This window comes from Mastomys coucha, unplaced genomic scaffold (genome assembly GCF_008632895.1).
Source record: "Mastomys coucha isolate ucsf_1 unplaced genomic scaffold, UCSF_Mcou_1 pScaffold8, whole genome shotgun sequence".
Classification (NCBI taxonomy): domain Eukaryota; kingdom Metazoa; phylum Chordata; class Mammalia; order Rodentia; family Muridae; genus Mastomys; species Mastomys coucha.
Window position 1 is genome coordinate 62,116,892 of NW_022196914.1, and position 12,911 is coordinate 62,129,802.

The 12,911-nt window shown below is 42.8% G+C and overlaps 1 protein-coding gene across 3 annotated transcripts in view; it reads right to left on the reverse strand.

The window, feature by feature from the left end:
- Window positions 1–3,158: 3,158 nt before the first annotated feature.
- Window positions 3,159–12,911, reverse strand: part of Pik3r1 (phosphoinositide-3-kinase regulatory subunit 1) — an 86,270-nt gene continuing 76,517 nt past the window's right edge. For 2 of the 3 annotated variants that reach the window (XM_031360480.1, XM_031360482.1), the window contains 9 exons: window positions 12,698–12,800; window positions 11,782–11,880; window positions 11,345–11,525; window positions 10,964–11,089; window positions 9,844–9,986; window positions 9,470–9,646; window positions 9,312–9,380; window positions 8,585–8,755; window positions 3,159–7,357 (listed from right to left, as the gene is read on the reverse strand). In XM_031360480.1, the coding sequence (XP_031216340.1) occupies window positions 7,168–7,357; window positions 8,585–8,755; window positions 9,312–9,380; window positions 9,470–9,646; window positions 9,844–9,986; window positions 10,964–11,089; window positions 11,345–11,525; window positions 11,782–11,880; window positions 12,698–12,800 (1,259 nt within the window). In that variant the 3' untranslated portion in view covers window positions 3,159–7,167. The remainder of the gene's footprint in view (window positions 7,358–8,584; window positions 8,756–9,311; window positions 9,381–9,469; window positions 9,647–9,843; window positions 9,987–10,963; window positions 11,090–11,344; window positions 11,526–11,781; window positions 11,881–12,697; window positions 12,801–12,911) is intronic. The other variant, XM_031360481.1, reaches the window with a different exon arrangement.

Here is a 12,911-nt window from a genome sequence, read left to right on the forward strand (position 1 = left end):
TTTTTTTTGAGAAGATCTGAACTTTGGATAGGAAACAATCTATTACATATACTCTAAATGTTTCACAAGATTATCATTTCTAGAGATGGTTTCAGAAACAGGTCAAGAAAACCACTTTTTGTTTGGAAAAATGGGCTCAGCAATCATGTCTTAAAAGATGATAATTTTTGCCTACACTGCCCAAGAGCAGTCGTTTTCAATGTGTGGGTTGCAACCCCTTTGTGGGTTTAATGACCCTTTCTAAAAGGTCACCTAAGATCTTCCTGCATATAGATATTTACAATTAATAACTGTAGCAAAATTACCGTTACATAGTAGCAACAGAAATAATGTTATGATTGGGGTGACCATAACGTGAGGAACTGTACTGAAGGGTCACAGCATTAGGAAGCCTGAGAATAACTGCCCTATAGGACTTGGTAGGAAACCTGCTCCCTATCCCCTCTGTTATCAGGAGATGGTAAAAGGTCATTGTGAAAATAGATTCCCATGCACATCATAGAGAACTCGGTTGCCAGTTTGGATTCACTAGAAAGATAGCTTTTAAGATGTCTGCAGGACTACTAGACTCTCCGGTTTCTGCAATGCTGTCCCTCAGCAGCCTTGCTGAGACTGAGAGATATTCTGATCTACCTCAGCCCTGCTTGTATCCGCTCGTGCTTGCATCCAGATTGTAAATGGAGTGTCGGGGGATGCCGAGATTTCTCTCAGTTCACCCAACTCCCGCTCTAGATCCTGCAAAGGGGGTCAAGAGCCTCTCGATTCAGACTGTGTTTCCACAGAGAAAAGGGGCAGGAGGCCTGGATAGGTATATGGGTTAGCCAGGTTTTTGAAGTTGGTTAGAGCTACCAGGAAGACAGTCCCTCCCTCTGCTAATTAAAATTCTCTATCTGGAGTCTGTGCCATGAAGGAATATTTCTAGCACTCATTAATGGAAATACACTTTGTTGAAATACTAGAAGTACTCCGAAGAGATGACATAAAGCAGCCATTTTCAACCCTTTGTATCCATGAAGAGAGGCTGCAGAATTTGTGGGCGTAGAGGGACAGCTCTTACTCTGAGTCACCAAGTGAGAGATAAGGTCTGGGAGTTGGAATATCAACAAGGTTCCAACTGATGCCAATGTGTTCTTCTGAGCAAAATCAAGCTTTTTCAGATCATTCGTCATTGGGTGCCGTGTTCTGTCTATCAGCTGTGTCACATTGTTCAGCAGGAAGAACTACTGGTGACCCCTCTTTGAACTGCTCTGTGCATTTTTTTTTTCCATGGGAAGTCTTGGGAGGGGTTGGAGGGCGTGCCTTGGCTTTCAGTGAGATGATCTTCTTACTCTGTGTTCTAACATGCTGCAAGACTTTGAATAAGTCATATCATGCCTAGGCACTAGTTTTTCCTATCTGTAGAATGGGGGTAATATCTTCTAACTCATATATAATTGTTGGGGGATTGGTATGGATTAAGCATAGGAAGAGTTTAATAGATAATCACTTGGTGTGTCAGAGGCCAGTCATGACAAGAGTATAGCCATGTGCCACATAGTGACATTTCAGCTGATGCAGGGCTCCCCTAAGAATAGTGTGGGTCACACAGGGTTGTGACACTGCCACAACTTATGGCATGATTATGCAAAAGCTGGTTTGGACAAACCTACAGTTCGAACATATGTAAAGAGTAGCATAGGCACTACCTGAGATCTGACAATCAACAGTTCTCATTGGCCAATGTGGCTGATGTACTTTAGAGTACACTCCTAGTATAAAATGTTCTCTGTAAAAGTTTGCTATGCGACACCAGCAACAGCCCCAGATAGCTCATTTCTATGTCTTGATTGTACCATTTGCTCCTGTGCTTGACCTACTCTCATATTCATTAGGCCCTGGGAGCCTATAGGTACATGCCACACAGCCCAGGTATAGTAGAATAGGCTATGCTGCTAGGTGTATGGAAATGCACCCTGTGATGTTCACATAACGACAAAATTATCCCTGCCACTAGGTACTGCAGAGTGCTACTTACAGGCAGAACTAAGTAAGCAGAATTACTCAGCCAATGGAAAGGTTAGAAACCCAAAAGAAGGTGTATTCAGAGAACAGAGGGTCAGAAGCAGCACAAGGCTGGAGACATTCAGAAGACTTCAGTAGGACCAGAGCCTCGTCTGAGAGCTAAGGGCACAGGATATCACTCGCACCTGAAGGAGAAAAATCCACATAGCAGGAACCACAACCATGGTGTGGGGACTGACTCGGGGAAACCAGAGGGTGTAAGATCCAGGGAATGAGTTTTGTGATACCTGAGAGCTACTGCCATGCTTACCACCCACCAGATATCGTTGGCATAGAAATAAGTGTGGATCCTCTCACTCTTACGCCTAGCCCATGGCTTCTCTACTGTTTTTTGTTTGTTTGTTTGTTTGGGGGTAGGGTAATCATTTGCTTTTTGGTGTTTTTGTTTGTTTGTTTGAGACAGGGTTTCTCTGTGTAGCCTTGGCTATACTGGAACTCCTTCTATAGACCAAGCTAGCTTTGAGCTCAGAGATCTGCCTCCCTCTGCCTCAAGTGTGTTGGAATTAAAGTTATGAGACACACCACCTGGCAGTGTCTTATCTAGCAACCTCACTGTGCTGATATATAAAATATGTGTCCTACATACATTATACATATACAGTAGTGTGGTCCTGGGTCCAAGCATCAGGACATATCAGTGGGGAAGTCATTTCACTGTAAGAGCTGCTTCTTGACCAGGTGATGCAGTGCACACTGGTATCTGGGGACTAAGTGGCCCTGTTTATAGTCTCAGGCCACATCATTGCATCCTGTCCTTGTACCGGTGAGTTTAAGTAATCCAGTGTACAAGAAACAAAACCAGAACCCATCAAAAACTCAAAGGAACTAGTACATAATTGTCAAGGTTGGATGGAGGACAGGAATGATGGAGGGAAATGAGACTTTTTGTATAGCAAGAACATTCCTTGAAATGATATCACCGAGAGGTATTTATTTTCTACCACCAACACATTAAGATGTTATATAAATAACACTGAGCACATTCAAGTGACTGATTTGTACCTTCAGTTTATAAAACAGAGTTGGAATAGTGAAACAAACAGGTTGGTGGGAGTTCAGAAATGTCTCCGGTGAAAACTAAAATTTCAAATGGAAACTTTTAAGTTTCAAAACAACCTTTATTCTGTTTGAGGACCTAATACAATGCATTAAGCAACTTAAAACAATACATAGCTTCACTGAATCTATAACTTGAACAAAATGTCAAGGAGGCACACTCCCTCCCCTCCCACCCCAGTTACCTTGTAAAGGCAAAATTACAACCGACCATGACATCCTCCCTCTCGTCAAAAGACCAACTTTAGTTTATCAATGTCATATAAACAGATTTGTAAAAACATTGAACAGAGTGTAGCTTTAAAAAATACACACATATAAATGAGGGTTTTTTTTTTTTTTTTGTTTTGTTTTGATTTTTTTTTTCTTAAATAGCAGCATCCTGGGCAGCCAATGCTATCTCATGGTGACAAGCTCACTGTGAAGTAGGAGAGTCTTTCCAATTGAGCCAATTCTACCCTCTCCCTACCCCCGGTACGAGTCATTTTATATAACTATAGATTGTTGTGAAAAATAGAAGAATTTGGCATTTTGGAACTTTGTCCCATGTGAGGCATTGTGCTTTTTAACTGCCCCTTTCTTAAATGACCCTAAATTCAAGCAGACAGCAAAGCCATTTTCCAACTGACATGGACACCATGCACTGCAAAAGCACGGTTGGGAAAACCAGCAGGAACTTTCTCCCAGTAAAGCACATCAGTAGGACTTCCCAAACAAGTTATAGTTAACAATCAGATATATGACAAAGTGATTGGCTCCCCACAATGACAGCTCACAGAAGCACACTCTGACTTGACAACGCGGAGAACAGGGATCCATCAGGTAAGCAAGTCATTCAGACTGCTCCCTGAAAGGGAACAACTTCTAAGGACAGGAAAATGATGGACTTCTCACTTCACTTGCCAACAATTTTTACCTTTATAAGACAAAACAAAGCAACAGCAAAGAAACACACACACACACATTCATATACAGGACCTGTACTGGACAACTGGACATCCGCTTGTTATGCACTTGAACTTGACTGTGGATCTGCGTGGCTGAAAGGTGTATTGGAAACAGTCCATGCACATTATACATATATACATATATCCAGGGCCGTGACGTTGTCAAATGTTGCAAAATATGCTTGCTGCCTTATCACGTGGTTATGATCACTCTGGTGTGGAACACCAGGTCCCAACCCTCCCACTTCTATAAGCTAGCTCAGTCTCTCAGCAGCTTAGTGTCTGGCTGTCTCTAGGATGTGACACTTGGTGAGAAAACCTGATGTGGGGGTGCTCACATCTCAGCCGTGCCGTAATCTATCTGTACTCATGAGCGACTCCATGCTACTAGAAGATGGCCTGGATAGAATCCACAGAACCTTAATGGTCCAACTTCTCTAACCTCTCACCAAAGAGGCATTCAGCAGGGCAGGTGTGATGTAACTAAATGACTCCTGCCTTCTGACAAATGAAAACTCTATTGTACTCACGTCGGTGAGATGAGAAACTGAGGCAACTGCCTAAGTTGCAAGTCATCTTGCAGAGTGTTGAAGGAAAGAAAACCACTTAACAGAACTTGTAAGGAAGCAATCTCAGATCCTTTCTTAAAATTAAAGTTGTTTACATTTGATAGCATACATGATGTGCTACAAGAAAGAAAAGGGAAAGAGAGAAAGAAAGAAGAAAGCAGAATCCAACCACAAACCTAGCTTAGAAAAAAGTATTAGCTCTTCAGTTTATGTGGCGTGGCGGAATGCTACCACTGGAGGTTGCAAAGCCCAGAGAAAACCCAGGGAATCCACTGCCTGGCAGTCAGGAGGTGGTCTGCTCAAGTTTGTGGGCTGACAGTCTGGCTGACTGACTTTTTGCTCTTGAGAATGAGCAGTGGCTTCATAGGAAGAAAAATAATACATTCTACAGAATGCTAAACTGGCCACTGGGCTGCAAAGTCTAAGACTGAAACAAGAATGATACTACAAGACCCCCCCAAATACCTTCACCTTAGTCTATGAAGGGAAGAGATATAAAGCTGTGGGTGCATCTGATATTGAGAAAGAGAACCTGAAGACGGCTCGTGAATCTATCTGGCCTGTGACAGTGACTACCATCAATCTCTACTTGTCACAGCACATGACAATTCCCCACGAACACACCAGCTTTTGCACAGGGACATTAGGGTGGGAAAACTCGAACTTTTGTCCTAAATTAAAGATGTCACCAACTGCTGCTCCCATTCTGCACCGAGATGTATGCAACATGCACGATTACGCTAATGAGAACTGTCAGAACTGCTGTTTGCATTTACCAGTCTCCACAAAGCATAGTGACCGCCCACTTGGGTCTACTTGCCTTCCGTTCTAAACTGAACTGAACAGAGAGCTAGGAAAATAACAAGCATCCAACTAGAAGTACTGTCTTTCAGACCATGCTTTGGCTGAAATGAATGGTGGCTGGCTGCTGTGACTAGTCCAATGCTACAAAGAGAAAAGAACGCATTTTCTAAATACAGGAATTCAACCTTGAGACCAGTGTGTTACAGCAACGAAAAAGGGCACGTTCCAGGAACCCCAGAACAACTCAGCACTTCCTTCTTGACAACGGGACATGCTGGCCAGCTGTGCTGGGTTGGAGTTACATACAGTAGGTCTGGAGTTGCTGTTAATTGGTAATGACTACCAAATTCAGAGGGAGAAAGACAGGAGACAAACAACCTCGCTCTGCTCCTCCCCTTCTCTGGGATCGAGAGAAAGTGCACACCACCTTACTGCCCCCTCCCCTTACCCCCGCCTGTTACAACCCATGACTGCCTCCCCACCTCTGCCCCCTCCAGATTCAAGAAGTTCACAATTCATTAGGAAACAAACATTGCCAGGTACCGTATTTCAAGAGTCTTAACACTGTTGGACTCAGCAATACTTTGTCATATCATATATCATTTTCTTTTTCTTTTTTTATTGAATAAAGCAGCTTTGAAGCTTATCAGGGCCCTGCCCAACATTTAGTCCAAAAAAAAAAAAAATCTGTTATGAACTTTTTAACCTTGGGCTAACAGCCAAGTACTCTGTACAAGAAAAACTGTAAAATATTTCATAGTTTTAATTCTTAAGCCATTTTCCTTTCTGGCATCCTGTACATTTCTTTTTAAAAAAAAGTAAGAATAACAAAAACAAATATTAACAAAAATCAGGGACAATATTTTCAAGCAACAAAAAACTGGGGTGAGGGAAGCTTATTCTGAAGGTATATTTGAAACTGGTAACAACATAATAAAAATTAAGAATTGCATAGCGCTGCACATTTATAGCCTTCAGCAAAACAAAACAGAAGCTATTTGGTATTGATACAAATCCATCTATTTGATAGTTAGTCACCCAATATTATGTACATATGTTATATACTGAATGTCATTATGAGTCCCCTTGTCCACACTCCTTTTCTGTTGGTGGGTTGATTCGACAAGCTTAAACAAAACGTTTTCAGGTGTTTTTGTTTTCCCTCTGAACATACTGCACCGATGTTCTCTCAAAGCGTCCTGTGTGAGCAGATGTGGCTCTCTGATACATATCGTTCATTCGTTCGTTCGTTTAAAAAGAAAATAATCCACAGTGTGATGTGTCTGGGTTCACCACACCCAAAACGACACCCAGGCTAACCCAGGCTGGACCAAGCGGCCCCAGGCGCAGGCTCTTCGGCCCTGTCTACCTTCTGGTCTCCAAAGTCCCAACTTGTAGCTGGTAAAGCTTCAGAAAGCATTAACAAGCACCATGGTTAAAGGCCTCTTCGTCCCTGCACGGAGAGATTTTTGCATTTCTTTTTCTCTGTGTGTTGTGGCTTTAAATTAAAAAAAGAAAGAGGGTGAGGTTAGAAACGTCTGGTCATCCAACAGCTCTAGGCTGCGTGTCTTCCCCGATTTCTTTTTTGTCCAAGAAAGCTCTAGTCCCATGTGCAGACAGCCGGCTTCATTTCTGCAGCTCAGTTCACAGGTCGGGCTGGAGAGGAGCCCTTTGCTTCCCAGAGGCCGTGGGTGGCTTGAAGGTGAGGAACTGGATCCGAGGGCAGCGCTTCATCGCCTCTGTTGTGCATATACTGGGTATGCTAGTGTGACATTGAGGGAGTCATTGTGCTGCACGAGGGAGGTGTGTTGATAATGTAGCACCAGCTCCTTCAGGGAGCTGTACAGGTTGTAGGGCTCGGCAAAGCCATAGCCGGTGGCAGTCTTGTTGATGACGCAGTGCTTGACCTCACCGTCTACCCTGGAAAGGGGAAGGGAACAAAAAAAAAGTCTTTTCCAGCTGGTCTCAGAGGATCTGGAATGCTGCAGGGTATTTTTAACAAAGCCGTCCTCGTGGAGGGGCATAGTGAATGGGTCTGTTTCCCTCCTGGGGAACCAAAGTCCCAAAGCCACAGTAAACTATTAGTGCCCTTTATACCGGGTAAGTGACCTCCATCAGGACTAAGCATTTATGCCTGCTTCACTAGACTCTACATGGTATAACACAAGGAGAGGTATAACATGTATATATGGAGTTGGGTTTCTATGAGCCATGAGTGTTTGCTAGATGTGAGGCTGGATGTGCCATGTGGTAAGCATGTGACACATGGCACCTTCCAACCTCTCCGGTGCTGTTATTACTGTCACAGTGAGACCACATGCTAGCTTCCCTCCCTCCAGTGCTAATCAACAGGTCTCCTAGGCTCTCCTTGAGATGTCATCAAGACGCTCCATCTTGGCATGTATTCTGCAGTCTCCTATTCTCTCATCCTAACTCAAAAGCTCTCCCTCTGTCTGTCTTAAAGGGATAATTCAGATGAAGCAGTGGTGGGTCATAGAAGGTTCTTCTCGTGTCCGTTCATACAAGAGGACAGTTATTTTTCTGTCCCTAAGATGCTCATGACTCTGAGCCTTCTTTGCATTGTTCTTTTCGTTGACTCTGGGTCTCCATTTTGCAGCCCATGCTAGTCTCCATCACTCACCATCCTCCTGCCTAAGTCTCTGAGTGCTAGGATTACAGAAGCCATGCTCCGTCTTCTGATTTTACTCTTCAAAGGACTCCTCTAAAGTACTAAGATGTAAAAAGAAACTAGACTACAAGATAGAAATGTGCCCACTTTGGTGTGTATCTCTGATGACTACAGTGGAGTCTTTGCTCTTGTTTTGGTCGTCCCTGAAGTTCTCACAAAACATGACTATGCATTCTAACTATAATTGACTTTTAGAGGGTGTGGGGATGTAGGCAGGTACAAGCTTTTCTGTTTACAATTAAGATAAGAAAGAAAGAGAAAAGACCTAAAGACATCTAGGAATTAATTCACTTGTCCCGGCTGTCCTACTAAATGGCAGCAGTTGTCTCTGTTAGGTGTTCTTAACAGATTCATCTGGCTAGACTAACCACTTCTTCAAGGTTAGAACATTTTCAAGTTCTAATAGCCGATGAATAAACAACTGAAACATAACGAGTGAGTCATCTTGGGCTACTTACACTACAGAGCAGGCATAGCAGCCCTGCTTACTGCTCTCCCGGACAAGGAAAGTGCCATCCCGCTTCCCTCGCAATAAGTTCTCGGCTTTGTTTCGGTTGCTGCTCCCGACATTCCACGTCTTCTCATCGTGGTGGGGCAAATCCTCATCATCTTCTACCAGTGAGTATTGGCTACATGGGCAGAAGGGAAGGTTTGTGACTCAAGAGTGTGGGAACCCAGCCTGCCCCCAGGTCTCCTTCCCAGCAAGTTGGTTCAGATGACTCAGCCTTTCTCTCCACTCTTTTTGTTTGGCCTTCTCACCAACCCCCAGGGTGAATGGTTGGCAGAAAGTTATTACTATCTTCACTTGCAAGTACACAGTCACCCTTAGATACCTGGACAGAGGGCAAGGACAGTATTAAGAAGACTGCCAGTTTGAAAATAATTCAAACCAAACATATACTTAACCCTCAAAATACACTAAACGTAATTGTTGGTTTTCTCTCATTGTTCCAAAAATATGTGGGGATTTTTCTGATGTTCAGGGACATCATTATGGACACACAGGGTCACAACTGTGGGTTAAAATACAAACAAAACCAAAAACCCAATCTTCCTGGGCTCAACTCTCCTTGTGTGAAGCTCTGGACCCTGGCACTCAGTTTATACGTTTTTTGCTTGGGATGTGTCCCAAAGTCAGTAAAAGTCTGTTGACAAAACTGCCTGTGGTCTTTATCGGCCACTTACTCTTCCGTGTTTTCATTCCCCAGCCACTCGTTCAACTTCTTCTGCCGAACACCCTTCTGCGTCAGCCACCTGAAAGAGTTTTGCAAATGAAGGACATTGAGAATCTCTCCTTGAATTTAGCTACTGTCAAGTCTTCGGGATCTATCTCCAACACTTACATCAAGTATTGGTCTCTTGTCTTTCTCAACTGAATGAGGTCTGGCTTAATACTGTTCATTCGTTTGTCGATCTCACGATACTCAGCTGCCTGCTTCTTCAAGTCTTCCTCCAATCTCCTTCTACTGTCGATGATCTCACTGATACGAGATTTCAGCTTATCATGATTATGCATAATCCTGCAGGCAGGAGAAACAGATCAGTAAATACCTACATACACCATACAAGGTCCCTAGGGTTAAAAGGGAGCTTTGCGTATTTCATTTGAAGGTTGCTCAAATTACAGGAAGTGAGATCTTCAGTGAGACCAGTCTTAAATGATTTTCGCGGCTTTCTGTCACAAGGATAATGGGAGCCTCTCTCATGGCTCATCTACCTTTGAATTTCTTTCTCGTTGCCTTCTCGTTTAAACTTCTCTATGTACTCTTTGCTGTACCGCTCCTGGGTTTGGCATTGTTCTTCAAATATTTTTATGGTTTCATTAAATGCTTCAATAGCTGTTCTTTTCATTTGAATTTCCTGCAACACAAGTTTCATAAGGCAACGTCATTGCTTTCAGAGTACGACCGGCTTCTTTACTATAAGCTAGTGATGCAATGCAAATGAGCTGCTAGTCAGCACCGTCATCCATGGGTACCAGGAGCCTGCTTGGCCACTAACAGTCAGATGCTTAAGTCCCTTATTGAAGTGATGTAATGGCCACACAGAGCCCGAGCAATTTTCTCATTGACTCCAAATCACCTCTAAATGGCTTGAGCCTGAGACAACATCAGTGCTAAGTAAACAGCTGCGTGGTATGGCTTAGACAACAGGAGCAAGGGGACAGGGAGAAGTCTGGACTGTGCATCCTCAGGATACAGGAGCAGGAGATAGGCAAGGCTGGTGTACTCTGTTAGCATGGCTGGTCATGAATTCACAAACTCTTTGTCAAATGACAAAGAGACAGATGTTCCTTGTAGAGAATTTTCTTGTCCACTTTCTCTTTTTTATATTATGTTTTATTTTTTTGAGATTATAATATAGTTACATTATTTCCTCCTTCCCTTCCAACTGTCCCATATACCCCTCCTTGTTCTTTCAAATTCATGGTGTGTGTGTGTGTGTGTGTGTGTGTGTGTGTGTGTGTTCCTAAGTATGTAAGTACAAGCTGGTTACTCTTTTAAAAAGCCATTTTATTTTATGACTCCCATGCTACTTTCTCTGATAATCAACACGGCCACTTCTCCTCACAGAAGGAGGGATGGGTCTGAACTTTCCATTCCAGAGCTTGGACAAACTGACATTAGCAAGTTATCATCAATGTCCAGCCTAGGCAGAAGTCCCCAAGCAGGAATTATGTTGTATCAACTGAAAGCTCGCAATAACCCTGCCAGTTAGAAGCCAGCTTAATGTAGAACTTTTATAAGCATGGCTTATGTTGAAAAGCCTTAGAGACACTTAATTCTTCTTTTGAATCTGAATATAATATGCGTTAGTCTAAAATATCTTCAACCCACCTGGGAAGTACGAGTGTATTCCTCATATAATCTATCATATTCCCGACTTTTTTCTTGAAATTGAGTATTATATTCATGTAATTTTTTCCCTACAGCTTCAATATTATCTTCTTTAACAACTTGATCCTGGAAGGATACACAAGCAGGGAAAAAAGGATTAAGTTGATTAGGTATTTACTCAAATAACAATCCTTGATGACAGAGTCAGTGTGGTATCTGATTCAGCCATTATAAAATTCTTTGGCGACACCCAATTTCACGTCATATTGTGTGCTGGAGAGTCTCTTGCCCCCGTGTCACTGCACTCTGAGGAGTTGTGTGAATTACCTGCTGGTACTTGCCCCCGTGTCACTGCACTCTGAGGAGTTGTGTGTGAATTACCTGCTGGTACTTGGACACTGGGTAGAGCAGCTTCACGTCCAGCTTGGGATTGTACTGAGCTAAGGACTCATTGCGGTAGTGGTTGATTAATTCAACCACAGAGTTGAAGGTTAATGGATCAGAGAAACCATATTTTCCATCTCGGTGAAAGATTTTGATTAATTTGTTATTTCCTCCTTTCCTGTAAATAAAAACATAATGATTCTTAACGTTTTTTGATGCAGAAGGAGGGCTCTCAGGACAGGGAGGAGAAGGCAGTAGGAGACAGGGATGAATCAAGGCTGTTTGAAAAATCCTATAGTGAAATCCATTACTTTATATGCTAATTTAAGGAGAAAAAAAACCAAACTAATGAAGAAATGTTCTTATGACAACTGAGACACCACCACTGCAGCTGACTTCCTGGCTTACCTCAGTGTAAGAGTATAGTCGCTTACCTTAGTGTAAGAGTATAGTCGCCGTGCATTTTAGTAGATGCGTCTCGTACCAAAAATGTCCCGTCAGCAGTATCTCGGAGTTTTTCATTCACTTCTTCCCTAAAGTGAACACAGTATAAGACCATACTTACTTCTCAACTTTGAATAACCACACACTTACAAAGACACACACACACACACACACACACACACACACACACACACACTGCCCCCCTCCTACACTAGGAATTGCTTTACCACTGAAATACATCCTCAGCCTTAACAGACACTATTTTTAAGGATACTGAGCAGAAAATCCAGAGATTCCATATCTTTACATTCTGTGGTCCTTGTAGATTTACATGTCGGTATTGTACATTTTCAAAGGTCACTAATAGTTCCTACTTTGCTTATATAAAAGTGTTACAAATTCATCCCACCAAAAATAAGTGCACTATACATTACATACACTTATATATACACCCATTTACACTATTGGTGATTATAATACAAAAGTTGTTGGGTTTTTGTTTTGTTTTGTTTTTTGTTTAATACCAGTTACTGACAATTGAGCAAAGAAAATCAGGATCCACAAAAAAGGCTCTAGCAGCTCCCTGAGGAAGCACTCTGAGAGCTAAAGGAGCAAGTCCCTTTATTCCTGAAGCCCTGCCCATTAGCGAGAAAGCAGGCAGTGCCCTGTTACCCCGAGCATCCCTGCAACAGGGAAGCTGCCTGGGTATTCAGTGTCCTGTGTCACCCAGCACCCACAGTGCTCCAGTGCTCAGTGACTTTTCTTGTCGTCTTTGGAAGAGACCCAACTATGCTTCATGCTTATGTTGGATGACATCCTAAAAATGGAACTGAGCAAGCTGGCGCTTTCTGTTCTTACTCGAAACCTCCCTGCAGCTGGGGAGAACGAGGAGCTCTGTGGCCTTACCTTGAGATATCTCCCCAGTACCATTCAGCATCCTGCAAGGACATATTGTTGTTCATGCTGTTGTTGGCTACAGTGGTGGGCTTGGGGGGCTTGGGGGGCAGTGCTGCAGGCAAAGGAGAAGACAAAAAAAAAAGTTGTTTGCAATCCAAAATCCAAGTGTACATTTAAAATTAGACTTGCATCTTTTCATTACAAAAACAACGACAAAAAAAAA